Source organism: Mesocricetus auratus, unplaced genomic scaffold, assembly GCF_017639785.1.
Source record: "Mesocricetus auratus isolate SY011 unplaced genomic scaffold, BCM_Maur_2.0 Super-Scaffold_100011, whole genome shotgun sequence".
NCBI classification, from domain to species: domain Eukaryota; kingdom Metazoa; phylum Chordata; class Mammalia; order Rodentia; family Cricetidae; genus Mesocricetus; species Mesocricetus auratus.
In genome coordinates this window covers 11047398-11071119 of record NW_024429195.1, presented here as the reverse complement: position 1 = coordinate 11071119, position 23722 = coordinate 11047398, and the positions used below count along the sequence as shown (strand labels likewise).

The 23722-nt window shown below is 42.1% G+C and overlaps 1 protein-coding gene across 4 annotated transcripts in view; it reads left to right on the top strand.

Annotated features, from left to right (window-relative positions):
* The window catches only part of Trpc4 (transient receptor potential cation channel subfamily C member 4), a 158152-nt gene that overhangs the window by 111808 nt on the left and 22622 nt on the right, over positions 1-23722 (top strand). For all 4 annotated transcript variants that reach the window (XM_040754428.1, XM_040754429.1, XM_013118661.3 and 1 more), the window contains 2 exons: positions 12032-12171; positions 21333-21646. In XM_040754428.1, the coding sequence (XP_040610362.1) occupies positions 12032-12171; positions 21333-21646 (454 nt within the window). The remainder of the gene's footprint in view (positions 1-12031; positions 12172-21332; positions 21647-23722) is intronic.

The following is a 23722-nucleotide window of genomic DNA, read 5'->3' as shown; positions in this document are numbered from 1 at the left end:
CAGCAGAAGAGCATGTGATGAATGGTGTTTATGTGTCAGGTAAACCTCTTAAAAACATTTATACTGTTGAGAGCCTCACCGCTAAGATTGAGTTTGATGCGCTCAAGAGGATCCAGGTTTAGAAGGGCTGTGAGTGGTTCCTGGGATGCTCAAGCCATTACTGGGATTCTGTGGAAAGGCTGCCTCTATGGGTCTTAAAATATAAGCAGTCAAACCCTCAGGGTTTCCAGGCCTTCATCCATAAAGGGAAAGGGTTTTCACTGGGTGACGACGTAAGCATGCCATTGAGTCTACTGAGATGCCCTCATGAGGGAGAGAGAATTGCTGTTTTCACAAAGGGTCAGAAGACAGAGTGCTTAGGCCTTTCTATGAACATGTGATAGAGATTAAAAGGGTGTGGTCAGATTTGATGACTTATCAGTGAGTTATGTATATTTTCTTGCCCAAGGCTGATAGTTGATGAAGTCAGACATCTTTAATTTCATTTCCTTACCTAAATATTTCCTAAGTCATGCATTGTAAGGTTCTAGATTTATATAACAATAAGATAAAAATGACTTGAGACTGGAGAGATGGCTTAGTGGCTAAGAGCTCTGGCTGCTCCTGCAAGAGGACCAGGGTTCAATTCCTGGCACCACAGGGGCAACTTATAACCATCTGTAACTCCAGTTCCAGGGAGATCTGGCACCCTCTTCTGGCCTCTGCAGGCACTGCACACATACATACATATGGTGCACATATACACAGACACTACATATACAACAAAATTAAGGAAGAGAAAAAAACTTCCTTGGGATTCTAGTTTTCAGACCTTCTCACAAGCCAGTTTGAGCTTCTCCTCAAGATCCATCATAACAGGTAAATATATGCCGTAGCTTTTTATACAGCACAAAAATAAGTGCATAAACATGCACATATGCATATGCATCCATGCACTTACATATTCGATTTAGCAAAACTTGTGACAATTTTCTGTCACAAAAAATTTATGACAATACCATTTTGTTATAGAAGTGGCTCCTCAGTAAAAATTGTCATGTATTGGATGATGCTGTGCCCCTGAGAAGAGGGGAGATGACTGGGCCGTGGTTGGCACGAAGTCATGCCTAAGAATATGCCACCGCCAAGCAGCATGCAAATCTGTGCGCTGTGAGCATGAAGAGAAAGGTGAACCGAGGAGATGATGGAGCAGAGAGGCATCTCGGCTCTGTTAAAAATAGTGCCTGTTGAATTGCTAGCCACCAAGCAAGAAGGGCTCATAATATCCACATTACCCAGCTTGCCTGCATCACAGGCCTCCTTAGCATTTTTTCTTTAGCTACATTGGTTTCTCATTTCCGTCGTTTGCTGAATAATTTATAGCTTAAAACGTTGATATTAAAAAGTCTGAAGATTTTCAACTCAGTCTGCCAAAATCGCAACATGGAATCAATTTTATTCTCATCATACTCATAGGAACCATCATACATATGTATGTATGTACATATATATATGTGTGTGTGTATGTGTGTGTATTATATGTATATATACACGTATGGTACATAATTTTTATTCTTGTGACCATTTTTGTTTTCGTCTTTTGGTGCTACAGAGTGAACCCATGGTTTCTTGCAGGCTAAGCATGTGCTCTATAACTCAGCCATACTTCAGTGACCCATTTTTTCAAATCGTCACTCAGGCCACATGACTTCAATGACTCGTACTTTCAGCCTTTGTTCTAAACACCTAGGACCTCAATCAGCTCCAAATGCTGGTACAATTATAAGAAATGAGCCTTCAGCTCTCTTCCATTCCTCCCCCTGACACAATGCTCAAAGAAGTTCAACAGGCTAGGGGCAGTCACACACAGAGCCAAACACAGTGTCCGAAGAGTCCTTTCGTATTTTAAAGGACCATCGTTCTATTTAAAAACGAACAAACCAAAAGCAGACAAGCATTACAGTCTGACACATTTTCTCCTTATCTTCCTGTTTGTGCTGCTAGGACTATTTAAAAGCTCTTTTTATATAGCTATATAAACAATTAAGACATACACTATTCAGGAATATTCCAGTTGTTGTCTGTCCACCTACTAAGTCACAGCAACTGAATTCTTTACTGGGGAAAAACTGACCTCTGTCAGGTTGTAACATGCAGGTAAAATTTGACACTCAAAGACAGATCTACAGGCCTCCTGCGGATGTTGGTACCTGGTGTAGATGCAAAGAGAGGAGCATATGGGAAAAGCAAGCTAGACACCAAAACATAAAAAGGTCAAGGAGTTGGAGGTTATGTGAATTAGTTTTCCTTAGTTTGTAATTACAATAATAGCTATCATTGCATAATGATATTAGATGCCAAAGAGGCTGAACAATTTAAGTGTACAGTCTCCTGCGAATGTCACAGTAACTCTGTTCCATCTGGATAAACTCAATGAGGGGATAGGCTTTGAGGAAGCTAGAGTCCCTGTCCAAAACCAGGGGCCAGCAGGTGCGTGTTAGTATAACAAATCCCAGAGACTCCAAGCAAAGAACCTCAATTCTCTATGAGACTCTGAGCCTGGGAATGGGAGACACGGGATTACAGGAAGCAAGAACTTCTGCAACACCAAGCCTCGACACAGTCACAGTGTTTCCCGTCTCCTTACAGCTTCGCACAGGTGCCACGTGACTGAGCCATGCACGTGATTCATAAGTGGAGTAATGCATTCCAGGGTGCACCTTGGTTATGACAACACCGAATATCATATTTGTATACACTAAATCCTTTGTCCCACCTCACCACGCTGCTGCCGCCATCCCCCAATCCTTCCTGCTGGTCTAGAACAATCTATGTGGCTCTCTAGTGCTGGAATAAACAATGTCTTGGAGGCATGAAGGAAGGGAGGGATGGTGGAGGAGGGGTGAAGGGAGAGAAGAAAGGAAGGAGAAGAAGCAATGGAAGGGAGTAGAGAAAATAAGGGCAAAGAGAAGAAAGGAGGGAGGGAGGAAAGGAAGTACTTGTGTATGTACATGCTTCCTTTCTAGTTTCGAAGAATCACTTTCTGGGACATAAACTTAAGTTCCCTTGATTCTGGGAACATTATTAATATTTCAACTTCTGTTGAGAGAGATGCATATGTATTTGTACAGCCATTTCAGTCTATTGTTTCTAAAAATACTGAGGATGTATCCTAAGTGTAACATGGTAATCTTCATAGTGAAAAAATGAATTTGTTCATTTAAAAAAAAAGTGTGTGGTACAGCTTGTCCTAGTCATTGAAAGGGTGCCTGGAGCAGATAGGCATCTGTCTCCCCATCAGCCTCAGTGTCCTGCTGACATTTTCATGGACATGGTTAAACTAAAGAAGGTCCTATGAAAAGAAGGCTGCCACATTACTCAAACTTCCTAATTGTTTATTAAATAATTATACGTAGGTATGAACAATCAGAACGTTCTTTCATCTGACATGGCATTCCTTTTTACTAAACTGAAAATAGGGGCTTCTTGTCTCCCTGCTCCTTTCCCCTAATGCTGAATTAGTGGTGTGAAAGCCGCAGTGACTTAAGGGGTTTCAGATGTCTTCAAATGCAGAGTAATTATTGCCATTTGCATTACATCAGCCATGCTTGATGGTCTGCTGACTAAAGTCAGAGCCACTGTGAATTATTTTGAGAAAATTGAGATTCTGAGTTATCATCATGCTTAGTTGATTCAGAAATTGCCAAGGTACTTAAACACACTCAACTGAGAAACAATTATGGAAGAAAATTTTCATATAGATTTAGTTCTCGTGACAGTTATGAGAAACTCCACTCCTAAGAATCTAGATGCAAAGCTGTTTTACTTTTTCCAGCATTCGATTTGGCTCCTCTAAATAGAGGGTTTATATCTATTTTTGGATTAGATTGCTCTTAGATATTGATTTCTTGAAACCCTGATTTGTTAAAATATAAGACCAGATTATTTTATTGTAACATTAAGTCTTTGAGAATTCCATACAGTGCGTTTTCATCATATTCATCTCCATTCCTCTCACAACTGCCCCCAGAGCCACCCTCACCTTCCCCCAGGTCCCCCAGCCTTGTTTGTGCCGGCCACGTATCCCTGGGCATGGGTCCATGCACCAGGGCATGGTTGACCTACCAGGACCCACATCCTTTACGAAAACAGACTCTCCCTGTCTCAAAAGCCAGAAACTAGCCTAGATCCTAGTTAGGGGACAGGGGCTTTCTCTTTCCTCTTCATGCTAGAACGTTGGTGAGCTTGATCGTGTCCAAGTCTTGTGCAGGCAACCACAGCTGCTGCTAGTTCCTGAGCACAGAAGTCCTGTCATGCCCTGACAGCCCTCTTTTCTCTGGTCACTGTGATCTTTTCTCCCCCTCTTCTGTTGTGTTCCCTGAACCCTAGGAGGGGTTGTGGTAGAGATGTTCCATTTGTGGCTAACAACTCCACTGGCATTCTCTGCACTTGGACCTGTTGTTGAGTTTCTGTGTTAACCATTACACGAAGGCACCTCTTCTCCACTGAGGTCTGAGAGTTGAACTAATGTGTGAGTGAGTACAGAGATAGTAATTTAGAAGGCAGTTTGATATTATGTCCATTTAGCAAAATAACAGTAGTAAATTCACCCTCGGGGCCTTTGAGCTCCCCCGTCATGAGTTCTTGGTCAGGTTTACAATACCAGGTTCATGTTTCCTTCTGTGGAGTAAGCCTTGAGTCCTACCAGCAAAGGACTGGTCTATTTTAAAAACTTTAAACTTAAAGCAACTTTACAGACTTTTTCTTCTCAGTGGAAGACTGGCTCATATCTTGAAGGACTTAGATGTGTTCATCTACATATAGCTCATGCTTCATCTCCAACCCCAGTGCACACAGATCTCCACTATCTCCATTCCCATGGCCTTAGGGAAGACAGATGACAGCAGATGTCTTCATTAGCCAACGGGTGCCCCAGCCATAACTCTTCCCGAATGCCCTGCTTTCTGGGAATCACTGAGTATCTGTGCCAGCATGAGCATGCAGGCCTTCTAGGGAAGTGCTGTGCTCTCTAGATGATCCTGTTGTGCCTGCAAGGTTCTCAGGATGGGAGTCAGCCCCATCTGGCACCTTGTAGTCCCTCAACCCCTGTACCCTGGAGTCAGCATGTATGATGTTCTGTGGCCCTGAATGTCTCCCTTGAGTTTGGCAAGAAGAGACACACTCAGCTTTTCCCTGCATTATGTAGGACTTAACAAGAGTCCTGCAAGTCCAGTTTCATAACAGTACGAATTCAGGCTGCCACCAGCTGTCCCACAGAAACTACATAGTTTCCCTTTTTCCATAATGAACTGGATCAAGGAAGAGGTCCTGTCGAGAAGATGCCTGAGCAGGGAGTGTGGAGTACTGGTTTTCCTTTGCTGTATAATCCTTGGTCTTGTGGGATTTTGGATCCCCTCACTTGAACTAGGGAAGTATGAAAGGGTAATCACCCTGTGTCTCTCCGATATTTATTCCCTCATTGCACACAACTGCACGGTCAATACAGTGTGGGTTTCTTACCACCTCTTTTGCAGTGTTTTCTCTTTGTAGACTGTGACAATGGAGAGGGCGAGTGTGGGGTAGCAGACAGTTTCCGCAGATCGTCTAATAACCTACCAAAAAGAGTTATCTAACATTTCTACAGGCTGCCTTCTAAAGGTGGACTTCATGGGCTTTTGTCTTCCACTTCGCTGAAGTTTTAAATATATTCTGAGACCCTAGGAGCTACCCTTAACTCTTGGGGGTCTGGTATCATGTCACTCGCTATTATGTAAAATAACTTTCAGTAATATAGTTATCTTTCACAGAGATGGACATCTGTGTCCAGAGACACATTTCTAGTCCCTGATTAGGAAAGCAATGGAAAATTCCAGTAGTGAGGAATTCTCTGTGTTCTTTTATCTTTGTTGATTTGGTGTCTCACCAGGGGACTCTGTCTTCACTAAAGCGGCTACAGAGGACAGAACCCAGCAGCTTCAGGGGCCTTGGGCAACAGAGCCGTGGGGGTTACTTTGGTGCAAAGGTGTCTCACTCTTGTTTAGGGCTGTTGTTTTCTACCCGTGTATAGACCCACAGCCAGAGAGGGAAAGGTGGAGGACCCCCCCACCCCCAGTAACACAGCTACACCCCAGAGATTGTAGAGCTCTCAAGTGTCCCCAGTGAAAATGCCGTGGGAGATTAAAAAACATCCTGGGCAGGCCTCCAGAGCATTCTGAAAGGAACTTCTTTCCCGGACTCACTCTCCAATGATGCTCTTTCTCCACCCTGGGTCCGCACTCTTGACTTCAGGCCTGTAATAAGGCTTCTAGCGCAGCTCCGAGAAGTCATGCCATCTGTTTCTCAGCAGAGATGTTGAAATGTTCCATCGTGGGGACAGGACAAACACACTGTGACAGAAGCTTCCTGAAGCTTTGTTCTCTCCTGTTTTGTTTTCAGTGCCTGTGAACAGCTAGCTCCCTGGCTGCGGCTCCGTTTGTACTAGCACCCTCCTCTCCGTTTTCTAATGGCTTCTTTGTTCAAAAGCGTGGTGACTGCTGCCAGGAGAGATAAATTTTGGCGTTTCACGAGCATGATGGTAGCAGACTGAAAACCAACAGCCATCAAACAGGCGTGGGATGAGGAGGATGTAGGGAAGTGATACTCCAACCTGGTGGTGGACAAAGACAAAGATTCTAGGGCTGGAGAGATGACTCCAGAGGACACAGGTTCAGTTCCCCAAACCCTCATGGTGGCACACAGTCATCTGCAACTTCAGTTAAAGGGAGCCAGTGCCTTCTTCTGGCCTCTGTGGGCACTGAATTGACATATTGCTCATATATGCATATAAATAGTTAAAAACACTCACACAAATGAAAAACATGAATGAGCCTTTTAGAAACATCTCTGCTCTTTAGCCAACAAGCATTAATTGATAATGTTATCTATATCTAAAGCTAAGCTAGAGTACTGATGCGAGTTCTCTTTTTTCCTTTTTTTAAATTTAAATTAGAAACAAGCTTGTTTTACCTGTCAATCCCAGCTCCCTCTCCCTGCTCTCCTCCCCTGCCCCCCATAGACTCCCTATCCAATTCCCTTTCTGCTCCTCAGGGAGGGTGAGGCCTTCCATGAAGGATCTTCAAAGTCTGTCATATCATTTGGTGCAGGGCCTACACCCTCCGTTGTGTCTAGACTGAGAGTATTCCTCTATGTGGAGTGGGCTCCTAAAGTTCATTCATGTACTAAGGATAGATACTGATCTACTACCAGAGACCCCATAGATTAACCAGACCTCCAAACCGACATCCTTGGAGGTTTGGATCAGTCCTATGCTGGTTTCCCAGCTGTCAGTCTGGGGTTCATGAGCTCCCCCTTGTTCAGGTCAGCTGTTTCTGTGGGTTTCACCAGCCTGGTCTTGACCCCTTTGTTCATCACTCCTCCCTCTCTGCACTGGATTCTAGAGTTCAGCTCAGTGTTTAGCTGTGGGTGTCTGCTTCTGCTTCCATCAGCTACTGGATGAAGGCTCTAGGATGGCATATAAGGTAGTCATCAATCTCATTATCGGAGAGGGCACTTAAGGTAGCCTCACGGCTATTGCTTAGATTGTTAGTTCTTAAAGAGTGCTGTCAGGAGTTACCAGTCTAATCTGGGTCCTTTTTGCCCTCTGTTTTGTGTCGGAAGGGAGGTCAGAGGCTGGGTGATCAGGAAGGTCATGTGAAATCCATCTCCATGGATTCCACAGAAGCCTTTCAGGTTTCAGAACTGTTAGTCTTAGGAAACCCTGGGTATCATCCAGTTGAAGTTTCACTTCCTTGGACCCTAAAGAACTCCTAAGCTAAACTATTGCCATGTAGTGAGTTTGCAACTGCTTCTCTCAGACCTTATCAAGGGCCTTCTCTGCCCTCCAGTGAGTCGATGTTCTGATTACTTTGTAGGTACTCTGAGATCATTTACATTTGATAAACCATATGAATTTGAGATGCCTGAATTGCAAGCACAACAGGAGAGGATGAACTAGTGCTGGTCTCTAGAGAGATGCGTAGACTGGGTTTCCATACCTGGCCAAAATTGTTGCTGAGGATGCACGGTGAAAGACATTCTAGACTCTAGGTTAGAATGCCTACCCATCAAGTTTAGAGAAACACAACTGCCAGAGAATTCTTCACACTTTCCAGGAAGCTATCTTTCATACTTTACCAGTCAAAGATCTGATTTATACATTCTGGGGCAGGGCAATCAAGTCTTTGTCTACTTGTAGATGACAGATCTTAATCTCATGTCATATATTTTGAGAGTCACACACTGCAATAATAGCAGCAGTAAGAAACAATGCTTGGGAGTCTTTTAATCAAAAGTAATATAATCCCAATAACTCTTTAAGTTGTGACAGGTGATGAGTTGGCTATTCTTACAATGCAGCTTGACACCACCCTCACCTGCCAGGAGGGCACACCTGCCAATCAATGCTTTCATATGCATATCTTACAATCTCTGGGGACTGGCAAATTTTTACATAAAACAAAATAAATAATGGACATTGAAAGATCTGCCTGGGAAGAAATTATTGTCCTGGCCACTGCATGTGGGGATTCAGACCCTAGTGACCCATTAATTAGTATGCCAGCATTAGCAACACAGCCTCCTTGTGCTGTGGTTTTCCATGTAAGCTGTGCTGATGGACTGGATCCCAAGAGTCTGCCCAGAGTATCAGGAAGAAATACCTTCAATATGTAAGAGGAAAGTGTTGTCATGTGTACCACATGCTTTTCCTCATTACATGAGATGGATCCTAAGTTCCCCACTGACTCTGAAATCCCGTGTGTGAATCGTATCTTTTATAGTTCATGTTTCTCCTTTCTTCAAAGGTACCAGAAACGGTCCCAACTCTATGTGAAAGCTCAAGGGCTGTATTCATGAAGAAGGTCTCAGAGGGTGATATAGTTAGGATGTCAGTGCTGGTGCTGGGGGCAAAAGGACTCTGTCTTTCTCATCCACAGTCACTGTGGGGCCTCTGCATGAGCTCTAGGGATGGGGAGGTCTGTGATGACGCCCATCACGCTATGGCACTAAGACTCTGCAGGTCACATATGGGATGGTTTCCTGGTTCTGTCCAGTGATAGCATCCACTACACTGTGTGTTCTTTTTTATTTTATTTAAATTAGAAACAAGCTTGTTTTACATGTCAATCCCAGCTCCCTCTCCCTCCCCTCCTCCCCTGCCCCCCACTGACCCCCATCCCATTCCCTTTCTGCTCCCCAGGGATGGTGAGGCCTTCCATGGGGCATCTTCAAAGTCTGTCATATCAATTGGAGCGGGACCTAGGCCTTCCCCCACGTGTCTAGGCTGAGAGAGTATCCCTCTAGGTGGAATGGGCTCCCAAAGTCAATTCGTATGCTAGGAATAAATACTGATCTACTACCAGAAGCCCCACAGATTGCCAAGGCCTCCTCACTGACACCCATGTTCAGGGGGTCTGGATCAGTCCCATGCTGGTTTCCCAGCTATTAGTCTGGGGTCCATGAGCTCCCCCTTGTTCAGGTCAGCTGTTTATGTGGGTTTCTCCAGCCTTGTCTTGACCCTTTTGCTCATCACTCCTCCCTCTCTACAACTGGACTCCAGGAGTTCACCTCAGTGCTTAGCTGTGGGTGACTGCTTCTGCTTCTATCAGCCACTGGATGAAGGCCGTAGGATGGCATATAAGGTAGTCATCAATCTCATTATTGGGGAAGGGCATTTAAGGTAGTCTCTCCACTATTGCAGACACCTAGCACTGTCTTCCCTCTTCCTCAAGGTAAGCATTTTGATCCTTAAGTGAGAGATACCTGGGCCAGGTCTGTCTGTGCCTCTTCCACACAAATAACCCTTGCACTTCCTGGCTCACAGTGCAATCTCCTCGTGAGTAGGAGTGAGCCGTGGGGCAGAGAGTGCATACAGGTGTCAGTTTCTGCCTTTCACCTTATTTTGAGGCAGGGTCTCTCATTGTTTATTGCCACGGGGCATCATACTCCAGAAAACCAGGTCTGTGATCCTCTGAAGAATCGATCTCATACTCTCATCTTGCCATGGGGTCCCTGGCTTAAAGGCACATTCTACTGCATCACAGTATTTACATGAATTACAAGGATTGAACCCAGATCATCAGGCTTTCAAGGCAAGCTCTTTTACCTACTAAGCCACCTCCCTGGCCCTTGTTCTTATTCTTTTAGGGGACTGGAAGAGTGGCATGCTTGACATTTGACACCTCTTTATTTCCTACGTTTCTTATGAAGATGTGACAAGTTATGGTATTTATAGTTAATCTGAATTTTTCTTGCATTCAGTAAAAAGCAATTATAATTTTTTCAACTTCCTGTATTCTCAGCAGCTATCAAACTTGGTATTTTACATGTGGCATTTCTGTCTATCATTATTATACAGGAGTCTCATTTATTTTGATGAATGCAGTTATAATAAATGAATTTATCTCTTTAATCTTTCATAGTGATAGATCATTTGAAAGCTCTCATTAGGCTCTAAAATAGTTATTATTTTAATAAGATTATAGAAATAGAATAATGACCTATATAAGTACTTCATAAATACTTCAGAGAATTACATAATGAAATCTTTCTATTAGAAAAGAGAGATAATATATATTGACCCTGGATGTGATACTGAAGTTATTGCTTATTCTGGTATAGTTATGGTACTTAGTAAATTGACATGAATGTTGTATGCATCCTTTCTCCACCCAAAGCACCAATTGCCTATAGAGTCAAAGTAAGATACCTTGATTACTTGACAAAGCAAAGTATTTGGTTGGTTTTGTTTTTCCAGATGAACTATTTTTCATCAGTTTTTAAAGTCATTTGACTTAGTAGAAAAATATAATCCAAACCATGCTTAAAAGAACATTCTATGACATTTCCGTGAAACAAATATGTAGTTATAGAGAAATTGAAATTTTAAGCTTTTTTGAGGACTTTTATTATCATTATTTTTACCTTGTGGATGGACATTTTGTCTGCATGTGTATAAGTGTACCATGTGCCTGCAATGTCCCTAGCGACCAGAAGAGGAGGGTAGATCCCACTAGAACTGGAGAAGCATATTTGTGAGATTTTTATGGGTGTGACTTCTGATTACCGGGAGACACAGTTTCACAGCAAACACCTTAATTCTCTGGGTCTTACAACCTTTCTACCCCTTCTTCTGAAATGTTCTCTGAGACTTATGTGTCGGGTGTTTTGTAGATGTATTTGTTGGGACTGGGATCCACAACTCTTGAATTTTAATTAGTTGTAACTTTTTTTCATGGGCTCCATCTGGTTCAGAGAGGAGTATCATTGATGAGGGATGAGGAGTAAACTTATCTGTGGGTACTCAAATGAGATAACAAGGATGACACCAATTGTTATACTAAAGTAGACAGGGAAAAACATAAGGCCCTATACAAACAATTACAGTCAACTAAGGAATTCTGGGTATGGGAGAAATAGTCTTCATCAGGGAAGAGTACACGTATTGGTTGTCCAATATCAAATAGTTAGCCCTGAAAAAACATGTACAAGTAACATGTAGTTTGAGCAGGCTATATTTATGAGTATATATATTCATGTAACAATAATTAATGAATAAAGAGGTTGTGAATTTGAAAGAGTGAAAAGGGGTATATGGGCATGTTTCAGTAGAGAAAAGGGAAGGGAGAAATGATGTAATTATATTAAAATCTTAAAAAGTAAAGAAAAACATGTAAAAAAAAAGGATTATTTTTTGAGTCCCCAGGTAGAACCTCTTCCAAGAGCAGTAAGAGCTCTTAACTTCTGATCCATCTCTACAGCCCCAAACATCACACTTTCACAATTTAATGTATCAAATGATTAAATTAAATAATGAGCTAGAAAATCTTCTGGAGTTAGCTCAGTGTCCTTTGTCTGAAAAGTTGTTTGAGAGACTCTCTATGAAAGAGTAACTGTGTCTAACGGAATCACACAAGTCTCTCGTGTCTTCGGTATCTGTGGTAACTTCATTGTATATCTCTTTTGTTGGTGATTTGATTGAAAGTCACACTTATAGTGAACTTCTCTGTAATTGCAGGTTTTATATGGGGAGAAATTAAACAGATGTGGGACGGTGGACTTCAGGATTACATCCACGACTGGTGGAATCTAATGGACTTCGTGATGAACTCCTTGTATTTGGCAACAATCTCCTTAAAGATCGTCGCATTTGTAAAGGTAATTACTCTTCACATTGTTGATAATGCATTCATCTAATTCATAAACATGCATTGCCAGTTGCTATTGGTTTTATTAAAAAGAACCATTTTGAGGTATTTGTTAGCTTGTTACTTTATTTATAGGACTGAAGTACAGAAACAATGCGTGTCCTGTAATTGCTACGATAAGCACTTCACAGCTGCTACCATATCCCCTTTCTGCTGAGATGACTGCATTAAATGAAATACCCCTTCCAACTCTAGTTCTTTCTAATTCCAATGAACACCACTTAAATTTTTTCAACCCAAATCTATTTTTATAGGACATAGCAAATAGATAAATTCTCATTGTCAAATCAAAATATTACTCTTCCAAAGCACTGAGATGATTATTTCAACTTGAACTAGCAGTCTGATATGATAGGGCAAACTAGAGTTTGTCTTTGTCCTGTTCATCCTGCCACTGTCTGTCTGAAATTTCCTACAGGATTTGTGCCTACATAAAGCATTAGTTCTGCAACAACAAGTTATACTCTGAGGGATTTGTTTCAGACTGAAGCGTTGTATTTTCCCTCTAGCTGCTTTCATTTTGTGCCTTCCTTTTTGCCTCTTTTAAACTGTAATTTGTTACGAAATGATTAGTGAATTGGTAATTTGGTGGGGGGGGGAGATTCTGATGGGTGCCACATGGATGATGAGTGTGTGTAATTTATGATCCAAGCTAAAAACAATGCACACATGGAAGTTCTTACTCACTTAGTGTCACCTAAACAGGGTTCTGATTCTCTGTGAAAACTCATATATCACAGGAACAAAATTGCCCAAATTTGAGAACGTTATGATTTCTAGCTCTTGATCAATAAAAATGTTGTCAATGTTCACCAAAATACTTAAGAAACACAATTTCTATCAATTTTATGGAAAGCAAACTCTCTTGAGAATAGGGACGTAATTTTGTAATTTTACCCCTGTGCATTAGTGATAATGACCTCTAACAGTGGCTAAGGTGTCAAAAGTCAGTCACCGACTGTAACAAGATTGTGCATAGGTGCAGGTGACTGTCAGTCTGCCCTTAATAGTGCAGTGCTCTGTGATTCAGGTCTTCAGATGTGTCTACAGAGTCAATTTGGTTCAACTTAGTTATACATGTATATAGAGTCTGTCCCATTGTTTCACAAACTCTTCGGGCTATGTGGCAATAGCTGTACTCCGACACTTCTGCACTTCAGGCATGTGGAAGTCACCAGGGAAGCTTGCTAAACTTTGACGCCTCTTGTCTAAGCCAGGATTTTAAGTTGCTTCTATCATGGGAAGATCTGAACTTGTATTACTAATAGGAGCTGCTGATGCTTGGCATCTTGTTCTTATTGTTTGGGATTTTTTATCTTTGTTGATATCACACTTGTACATGTTTATGGGATGCGGTATAATATTTTAGCACATGTCTAGAATATGTACTGATCAGATCAGGGTAGTTACAGTCTACATTCCTTTATTATCCCTTTGTGTTTAGAGCCTTCAAAGACTTCACTTCAGGCTCTTCTGTACATATAAATTATGTGTGTATGCAGTGTGTGTGTCATTATAAGCAACAATCACAGTCACATGATCTAATATATGACTACTTTGAATTTTAAGGTATATATATTATGTATGTATATACATAACCATATAAATGGTTACAACTAAAGATAAAAATATCTCATATCTTGCTTTTGGCATGACATCAATAGGGAATCAGAAAAATAGACATATTTCCTATTATCAATCTCCCCAGCTCCTCCGCTATCTTTTTCAATTTTAAATTTAAGTTGCTTTGCGAATTTCATTCATGCTTGCTGTATTTGCATCGTGTCTGCCCTGTCTCTCTCCCCTTCTCACTCCTCCTGTGCCACCCACTCCCTTGCAGAGTCATGACCTCTTTAATTACTGCTCTTCCTTATCTCAGTTGCCCTCTGCTGGTTTCTAGCCCTCCCTGATGACCTCTTGTCCTTGGCATTCAACTTTCAGACTGGTGCTTAACCTCTGAAGATAAGAGAGAACAGGACACTGCAGACCTCTCTGTGTCCGGCTCCTGGCGCTCAGCAGAAATCCATGGTTTGATCATATTGTCATAAATACAATGACTCCATTTCATGGCTGATAAATACCCCATTTTTTGTGTCCTGCATTTTATTTATCTATCTGTTTTCTAATAAAAAAGTCTACCAGTTGACCCTGGCATTGCCTATTGTAAACAATGCTGCCAGAAGAGTAAGGGTATGTCTTTGATGTTATTTCTCATTTTTATTAGTTCTTTGAGAGTTTTATATTTTGATCCTGTTCATTCCCCGACTCATTGCTCCCAGGTCCACCGCACTTCCTCACGAGCCCAGCTTCGTGTCTTCTCTTTTTCCTAACGGATGCTGCCCTTATACTCTTAGGTATGTGGCCTTCTGCTGTAATGTGGCTGATTAATCGGTGACCACAGCCTTAAAGTCAGCTGGCCGTCCCTCTCCTTGCAGCTACAAATTGCCAATAGCTCTTCAGCTAGGGATGGGACTTCTTCATGTCCACCTCCCACTGCGTGGTGGCATTTGTCTGGCTAGAGCTTGGGCAGGTCTTGTGCACACTGTCACCAACAATGTGAGCTCATAGGCACAAGTGGCCTGCTGTGTCACCTCCCACCTCTTGCTCTCACAGACTGTCCACAACGACCCCTGGACCTTGAGGAGAAGGAATGTGATACAGAGGTCCCATTTAATGTCTAGAATTCCAGTCACTCTATACCTTTCATCTCTGCAAAAGGAGCCTCTCTGATGAGGGCTGACATTCATCTATGGGTGTAATGACACATTATTAGGAGTCAGTTTAACAGACATACTGCTTTGATACTTTGACAGCATTTCCTTTTCTAAAACTGGTCGATCTGAGACTTTACAGTATTCTGCTTTTAGTGTAGTGAGGTTCCTTAGATATTGCACTACCGAGGTTCCTTAGATATTGTGCTACCTAACGGATGCACTTTTTTACATTCCCATCAGCACTTTAAGAGTTTCCTTTCTTCTGCGTACTTATCACGAATTGATGTCTTCTGACCTATTTAATAATAAGTATTCTGGTGTGGAGAAATGGCAGCTTCTTTTGCTTTTGCTTTACATTCTCGTGATGATTTGTGACATTGGACTTCATTTCATGTACTCACTGGCTATTTGTGTTTTGTCTTCTGAGAAATATCCATTCAGATCATTGACCCACTTTAAAAACTGAGTTACTTGGTTTTTGTTACTAAGCCTTTTGTAGTTGAAGGAAGAACTTTGAAGACTGAATCAACAAAGATCTCTTTAAATACCATTACCATCAAAAATACTTCAAGTAAGATAAAATATTCACTCACATTATTACAATACTACTTTCTTTTCCTTTCTTTCTTTCTTTCTTTCTTTCTTTCTTTCTTTCTTTCTTTCTTTCTTTCTTTCTTTCTTTTGTTTTTTTGAGACAGGGTTTCTCTGTGGCTTTGGAGGTTGTCCTGTAACTAGCTCTTGTAGACCAGGCTGGTCTCCAACCCACAGAGATCTGCCTGCCTCTGCCTCCTGAGTGCTGGGATTAAAGACATGTGCTACACCATTGCCTGGTACAGTACTACTTTTCATGTATGTGGTTTTTCATATTAAGAGCTCAAGTGTTTATTGTATACATTTATATAGACGCTAAGCCTTTATATGGGGGAGGGTAAGGAGATAGAAATAGATAGAGGGAGAGAGAGACAGAGACAGAGAGAGAGAGAGAGAGAGAGAGAGAGAGAGAGAGAGAGAGAGAGAGAGAGAGAGAGAGAGAGAGAGAGAGAGCTAATCCCCATTTAGGAATATTCCCAGTATAAACGCTTGCAGACCCATCTCCCACAGACTCTCTAATCCCTGTCTCCACAAGCTGTTGGTCCTTTAATGGACATTGCAGATACAGACAACAACACAGCCTTTGAAACCAAGGCTGCACGTGATGTGACTACAGCTTACATATACCACTTCCTGCTTTACTGCTTGAAACAAGCTACTTAATATCTAAAATACCTTTTCTCAAAAACAGCAATGACCATCAAACTCAAAGTGAGGAGCTCATATAAAAATTACGTATTTTACTGTATATTACTGTATAATGCCCTAGGTTGGTCTTTGTTTCTGTGATAAATACCAAGACCAAAAGCAACTTGGGGAGGAGAGGGTTTATTTCCTCTTTTAGCTTACAGCCAGCCCATCATGAGAGAAATCCAGGCAGAAACCTGGAGGCAGGAACGACAGCAGAGATCGTGAAGGAAACACTGCTTACCACTTGCTTTCCAAAGCTTGTCCAGGTTGGTTTCTTACACAGCCCAGGGTCACCGGCACAGAGGTGGCGCCATCCACAGTGGACTAAGAATATGCCCCAAACACTGGCCTACAGGTCAGTCTAATGAAGGGGACACTAACTAGCCTCCCTGTTTGCCTGTTTGTAGATGCGGTTCACTTGTGTCAGGCTGACATAAAGTAGCAGTGCTGCCGTGTGCATAGACTGGGCATACAAACACACAGGACTTTGCTCTTGGAGTGAGGCTTGACAGTGCTTCCTCACATGCCTTGTTGCTTTTCATACCTCATGGGATTACTGGTTTTTCTCTCCTAATACACAAGAACTTGTTGATCTCCAGAACACGTTTTTAAATCTTATTTTGGCTTCATTCGTTCAGTCCTCCTTTTTACCCACCCCATTTCTACATGTAAAGCTGGTCTCTCAAGTTCAGCTTCAGCCATTTGATTTCTTTGATTAAATCTCTGTAACTCTTGCCTGGGTGACATGTATTTTCAGAAATCAAAATTATTACGACTAATAATGGCTTTCACAGCCATGGTAGAGTTTTTACATCACTTTGACAAACAGATTTGACTGTATGAATTCATTGAATCTCTCTCTTACCAGGTAACAGGTGAACGAACAAAGACTGTTGTTTCTGTCTTATGAGTGATGTCACACCGGAGTCAGCTCCTCAAATACAGTCTTTTCTGTAATATACTTCAATTTTGCATCAAGGAGCTATTATAGACAATTGAATCCTACTTGTTTGTTCTGGAATTATCTGCTAGGGAAGAAATTCTAATGCCTTGTTCTTGTTTTTTCTGTTTTATTAGCACAATGGGAAACATTTTCATCTCGTAGTCATTAAAATTAATATTTTTTTCCTGTAACCTCATGTGACAAATAGGTTAGTTAGATTTCATTACTATATCAAATACCCAAGACAATCAACTTATAAAGACAAAAAGTCTTCTTTGGTTCATAGATTGAAGGATTGAAGGTGGTTGTCCATGGTCACTTGGAACTTCTGTAATATGTTAGGAAATATATGACAGAGCAAACTAGCTACCAATAAATGGGACAGAGAGGAATAGGAAGAGACCATTTTGAAGAGACCTAATGGCTTCAAAAGGCATCTCTCTAAGTGGCACAACTTCTGAAAGGTTTTACCAACTCCAGTTAACATCAAGCTGGAGGTCATGGCTTTAGCAAATGAGCCTTAGGAAGACATTCTAGTTCTGACTATGGCAACAGCCATTTTCATAATACCTCCACCTAAAAGTTTAATGTGTTTTGATTGACAGTTTGGCTTTTATGAATATGCACCAGCTTATAAAGGGCACGAAGATGAAGCAGCATATTTCCTATAGTCTGGGAATGTATGATCCAATGTTGTGATTCACTCCATCATCAACTCTTAAAACTCCTGCCAAAGTCCTCATGACTTGGGTCCAAATACTCAGGCTCCTCTCACTGTTCCTAAACCCTCAATTATATCTAGAAGCCCTCATTTCTATAAATGATTCACCTTCCATATCTATGTCCTTCAACATGTCTGATTCTTCACTTGTGATTACAGAACTTTAAAAGTAAAGAACTTCAAAAGACATGCTCCATTTGGGAGACATGAGAATACCAAAAACATGTGGCTGATTACATTTACAAAAAAGAGGAGTTCTCTTATAAGGGTTAATCTCAGCAGAAAGGATGACTTTAGGCACAATTGCATCACAGTAGGAGTGTAGTAAAAAACAATGACTTGATGGGGTGTGGAAATTATATACATGATGGTCACAGAAAGGTAGGAGGTGTTTAGACCACCACTGTTCTTACCCTCACTTGGCTTCCATCTTGGGACTTTGGGACCCTAATGGCCACTTATCAACTCCTGAGGCATTTCTTGATTAGTGCCTGTCTGTTTCACAATCATCTAAACCTGTGACATGGTGGTTCCTCCTTCCATCATAAGTGAGTACCTTCAAGAAAGAACCTAACCATCACTAGGCACCCATTGTAGGTTCCATGGATGAGTAACAGACAAAAAGTCAAAGTTATTAGAATTTACAGGAAAGCACTAAGCATTCATGAACAGCATTTTGGGAACAATGTGGCAAAACTGAAACTCCAGGGAATCAGAAGTACTCTAGGTTTGAGCCAGGGCATTGAATACTGGACTACAGACAAATAAATGCAAGACACAGCCTTCACCTGTGAGCTGCTAAGTCAAAATGTCATCTCCAGGAAAATGCCATCATGAGAATATTAATGCATGGCGTGGCCAAAATTCTGCTTTAAAAGATAATATCAGCAACAAATATTCGAGGAGCTCTGGCACAAGGCAAAGCAGTTAGGACATGTCATCATGCCGCTGTGATAATGGAAAAAAGAGAGGAAACTGTTCTGACACAGAGTGAGAAAGATGAGCAGGTATTGCGCTTGGTGTCGGATGCTGTGAGTGTGGATGTGCCATTCCCTCAGATTAGGAGGCGTAAATGGAGGGATCCAAAGGTGATGTATTCTGTTTTCCGTCTGCAAATTCAAGATATCCAAATGGGAAAAGTCAATCTGACAGTCGAGTATAAAATAGGACTAGAAGGTGGGAAGTATAGGTTGGGGTCAGCACTGAAAGCTGGTAGTGTGAGAGCTGTCTGGGGAGAATGGGTGGATGAGAAGAGGCTAGGCAAGCCAGCTTATAATTAAAGAGCCGGTGAGATAGAGGAACTCGCAAGGGTATTGGTGCAACTCAGCACAGGCATAGAGTTTAAAACATGAAAATGGCTACTATTTTTTACTTTTCGTTTACATATTTATTTCATACATTTATACCCTACTTCCCACTCCAATACCTCTTGTGTCCCCCATACTCTTTCTCTCTCAAATTCATGACCTATGACCTAGTCTTTATTTTATTACACACACACACACACACACACACACACCCTACCGAGTCTGTGTGTTGTTGCTCATATGTACATGTATCGGGGATGACCACTTGAGGTTGGATAACCCATTGGAGGCTCCTCCCTAGGGAAGACAGATTAGTCCTGGATCAGCAGCCATTCATTGCCTGTAGCGCTTCATCTAGGGGCAGGGCCTTGTGAGATTCACCCCATCCACATTGCTAGGTCAGCTGGTGTGGTCATTGTGCGTGTCTTGTTCAGGTGGCCATAATGTTGGCATTTCATGGCTGTAGCTTCACTGTCATGTGTAGAAGACACTGTCTCACAGCAGTTGTCCTGCCTTCTGGCCTTGCAATCCCCCCACTCCCTCTTCCAAGATGTTTCCCGAACCTTAGGTATGGGTGTTGCGTTGTAGATGCATCACCTAAAGCTTGGCATCCCACAGTCAGTGGCTCTCTCTACATTTTGACCAGTTGCAGATTCCTGTAATGGAAAAAATATGACTTTTTTATAATTAAGCAAAGGAAGAATATTAAATTTTCAATTTTCAGTTTATGTTTTCTTTAGTGAGTCTATTTATTTGTTAAATTTTTCTCATATCTTGAATTGTTTTCATTATGCCATTCAACTCCTTGTATTTTCAGTCTTTGTTGAGGCCTTTATTCATATCCTTTTTCAGATTCTTAGACATACCCATAACTGCTATTTTGAAGTCCTTGACTTTTGATTCAGCTAAACTAATTTTTCTTGGGGAATGATACAATAGGAGAGCTGGCTTCTGGTGGACATATACTGTCTTGACTGTTGATGGTTGTGTTTTTGTGCTGGGAACTAGACGCCTGGTGTTACGGTACTTGTGGTGTTTCTTGGTGTAACTGTGTGATCTCACCTTTGTTGGGTGTGTGTTCAGTTCCTGGGCTGCTGTTACCCCACTCTCACAGGTGGTAGAACAGGATGATGGTTGTTTTTCAGTATTAGGGCCATTCTGTGTCTTCCGGTTCAGACTCTGATTGTTCCAAGATTTGAAGTTCTTGTTAGAACACTGGTTTCTGACTCCAGATGGTACCGATTGGTGCAATGGATGATGGCGTGGGCAGGGTGGGTGGTGTGTTAGAGGTGGGGAGGGGGACTGACTCTGGGGGTCGCTTATGTGACCTGGGTCCTGCCTTCGTCAGTCAATGTTCCCTTGCTGTGAAGAGACACCATGACCACAGTGGCTCATAAGAAAGCATTTAGCTGAGAGCTTGCTTGCAGTTTCAGATATAAACGAATTTTACGGATTTAGTCCTTAATCATGATGGAGAAAAGGATGGCAGCACACAGGCAGAAATGGTGCTGGGGAGGTAGCTGAGGGCTGTGTCCTGATCAGCTGGCTGAGAGAGAGACTCTGGGCCTGGCTTGGGCTTTTAAAACTGCAAAGCTCAGCTCCAGTGACACACTCTCTCCAACAAGGCTACATCTCCTGATCCGTTCAAATAGGGCCACTCCCTGGTCCAAGCATTCAAATGTATAAGCCCATGAGAGTCATCCTCGTTCTAACTGCCACAGGTCCACCTCCACTGAGGGAGGCAGAGGCAGAGCTAGAGGTACTCAGGAATGGCGGCATGCCTGGAGGGGATGGAGGCAGCCTTCCTAGTGCTGTGACCCTTTAATACAGTTCCTCATGTTGTGGTGACCTCAACCATAAATGTACTTTCACTGCTACTTCATAACCATAATTTTGATACTGTTATGAATCATAATGTAAACGTCCCATGTTTTTTGAATGGTCTTAGGTGATCGCTGTGAACGGGTCATTCAACTTCCAAAAGGGGTGTGCCCCACAGGTTGAGAACCACTGTTCTAGCTGCTGTCGTCATAAAGGGTGTATACCTTCCAAACAATGGCTGAGGTGGACCCAAGAAAGCGTTGCAGGATGAACTGGACTCAGCCAGCGTGTATGTTTACTCCCCCTCCATTTCTGTCTCCTCAGTACAGTGCTCTGAACCCACGGGAATCATGGGACATGTGGCACCCGACCCTGGTGGCAGAGGCTTTGTTTGCTATTGCAAACATCTTCAGTTCCCTGCGCCTGATCTCACTGTTCACTGCAAACTCTCACCTGGGGCCCCTGCAGATATCTCTGGGAAGAATGCTTCTGGACATCCTGAAATTCCTGTTCATATACTGCCTCGTGCTGCTAGCATTTGCAAATGGCCTGAATCAACTCTACTTCTACTACGAAGAAACAAAGGGGTTAAGCTGCAAAGGCATACGCTGTGAGAAACAGAATAATGCGTTTTCCACGTAAGTCGGAGAGGTATTGCTCTTGGTAATGCTGGGAGGAGTTAAGATTATGCGCCTTCACAAATTTGAAAAATCCACCCCATGGTTGCGAAGGAAATGGGGAATTAAAGCTATGAATAATGCAGGAAACGGAATTAACATGACTTTGAATAGAAATGTAGACTTCTAGCGTTAAGAAAAAAAATACCGGGTACATTTATTTTAAGTTTTAGTAAATGGCCTTTTCTTTTAAATGACCTTGTGAAAAGGAAACCCTATCTATCCTGTTTGAAAATGTAGACCTCAAAAAGGAAGCCCATGTATTATTGATGTCTTATAAGTGTGCATGTGCAATCAATCTTGTTGGAAAATTCAAGCACTTTTCTGCATTTCCACACGGCCCTTCATATGCTTCTTTTGACGTTTAGCGTGGTGTGCAAAAACATAAGCATGCAGATACCATCTGAAATGAACACTCACGTATGCCCATTATAATTACCTAGGTAACATTTCCCGAAAGCTTACCTGAGGATGAGCAGTTACCCATAGCCACTGTCCACTTCTGGTGACTCTCACACGCAGGACTGATGGCAGCCCACGCTCATGAGAGGCTCAAGTGCCGTGCCACGGTCCCACAGGCTTTCCTACCTGTGTCCATTTCCTTCTCACTGTGAGAAACAGAAGGTTAGCAGGTTAAGAAGCTGACTAACCTCTCTGCACACAGCAACCCCAGTTGGACACACGCTTATTTTGTAACTTTAATAACCAGCCTTGTGCATGGGCCCTCATAATTCAAAAGAGACAGCCATTTACAACGAAAAGGCATTTCACTTATAACCTAAATCACTCCTAGCTAAAAAAATTGCTCTAGTTGGTTTAATCCTGCATCTGTTTGTTTTTATCCTGATATGTGAAACTCCATTTTAATTAACCAACATCTGCTTTTGTGCACAGAGAATTTTAATGTCACCCTTTTAGATTTGATATAAACTAGCAGTTGTAAGAAACCATGTGATACAAACTAAACTAGCTGTTGTAAGAAACCATATCTCATCTTGATCATCCCTCAGGTCGACTCCTTGGCCCAGACAGCATGGCCTTGTCCTCTGACTTTGGGTTGCAGGGAGGCGGTGGAACCTCCTATGATGACATCCTTGATTGCTAGGACCTTACGTGGCTGGACTTATTTCCTGGCCCTGTATGCTTTGTTTTTTTTTTTTTTTGACTTGTGGATTGGCCAAGGGCAATAAGGACAAGAGATTCACAAGGACCAGATCCTACCACCCTCCCTCTGTGTCTCTCAGAGTCTTGCTGGACACTGTCTGGCAGCTGACTGTCTCCGTGGCTCCATGCAGAGGGCACTGCCCTAAGCTCCACCTGCAAAGCCTTTGCTGCTTTCAAATGATGTCCCTTCACAAGCTGTCTGCTCCTCTTGCGCGTGCTGCTAAGTCCTTCCTATGTACCGCGTTCCTGAAGGAACACCTACAACGGACTCACCTACCTCCCCTCATCCATTTTAATTTAGTGGAAAAGATCTCACTCACAACCTGACACCCCTGCCCCCCACCAGGAACAAGGCTACTGTCACACTGCCTTGTTTATGGCACCCTAAATTCCTAGTCATCCTCTTGTAATTAATGTTGGTTTATTAGTAAATAATTAATCCTAGTATCAGACCAAAAGCATTATGGTTAGATATCCAATGTAAATTTCTGACATAGATTTAGTCCAAAATTAAATGTTAGATTGCTTCAACTTAAGTATGGTTTTAGTTTATCTGTACCCATGATTTTTTTTATGCCTAGAAAGGCAATAGATAATTACGTATCTCAAATATTGTAGGACTAAATCCTTTGATGCCCTCTCCCAAAGATCAGATGTTTCATCTAAATTATTTTTCCTGCAAACGGCAATTATGTTTTTCTCAATGACATTAAAAGCTAAGTGGTCCAGCTAACCCTGAATATTATTAAACAGGCTGTGTTAGGCTTAAGCTTTATCCCTAGCTGACTCTACTTTGATGTAACAGATGTCTGTCATCCTAAAAGGGACATATGGCGACACTTGGTGTCTCTCTACACTTCATAGCTTGTTTTT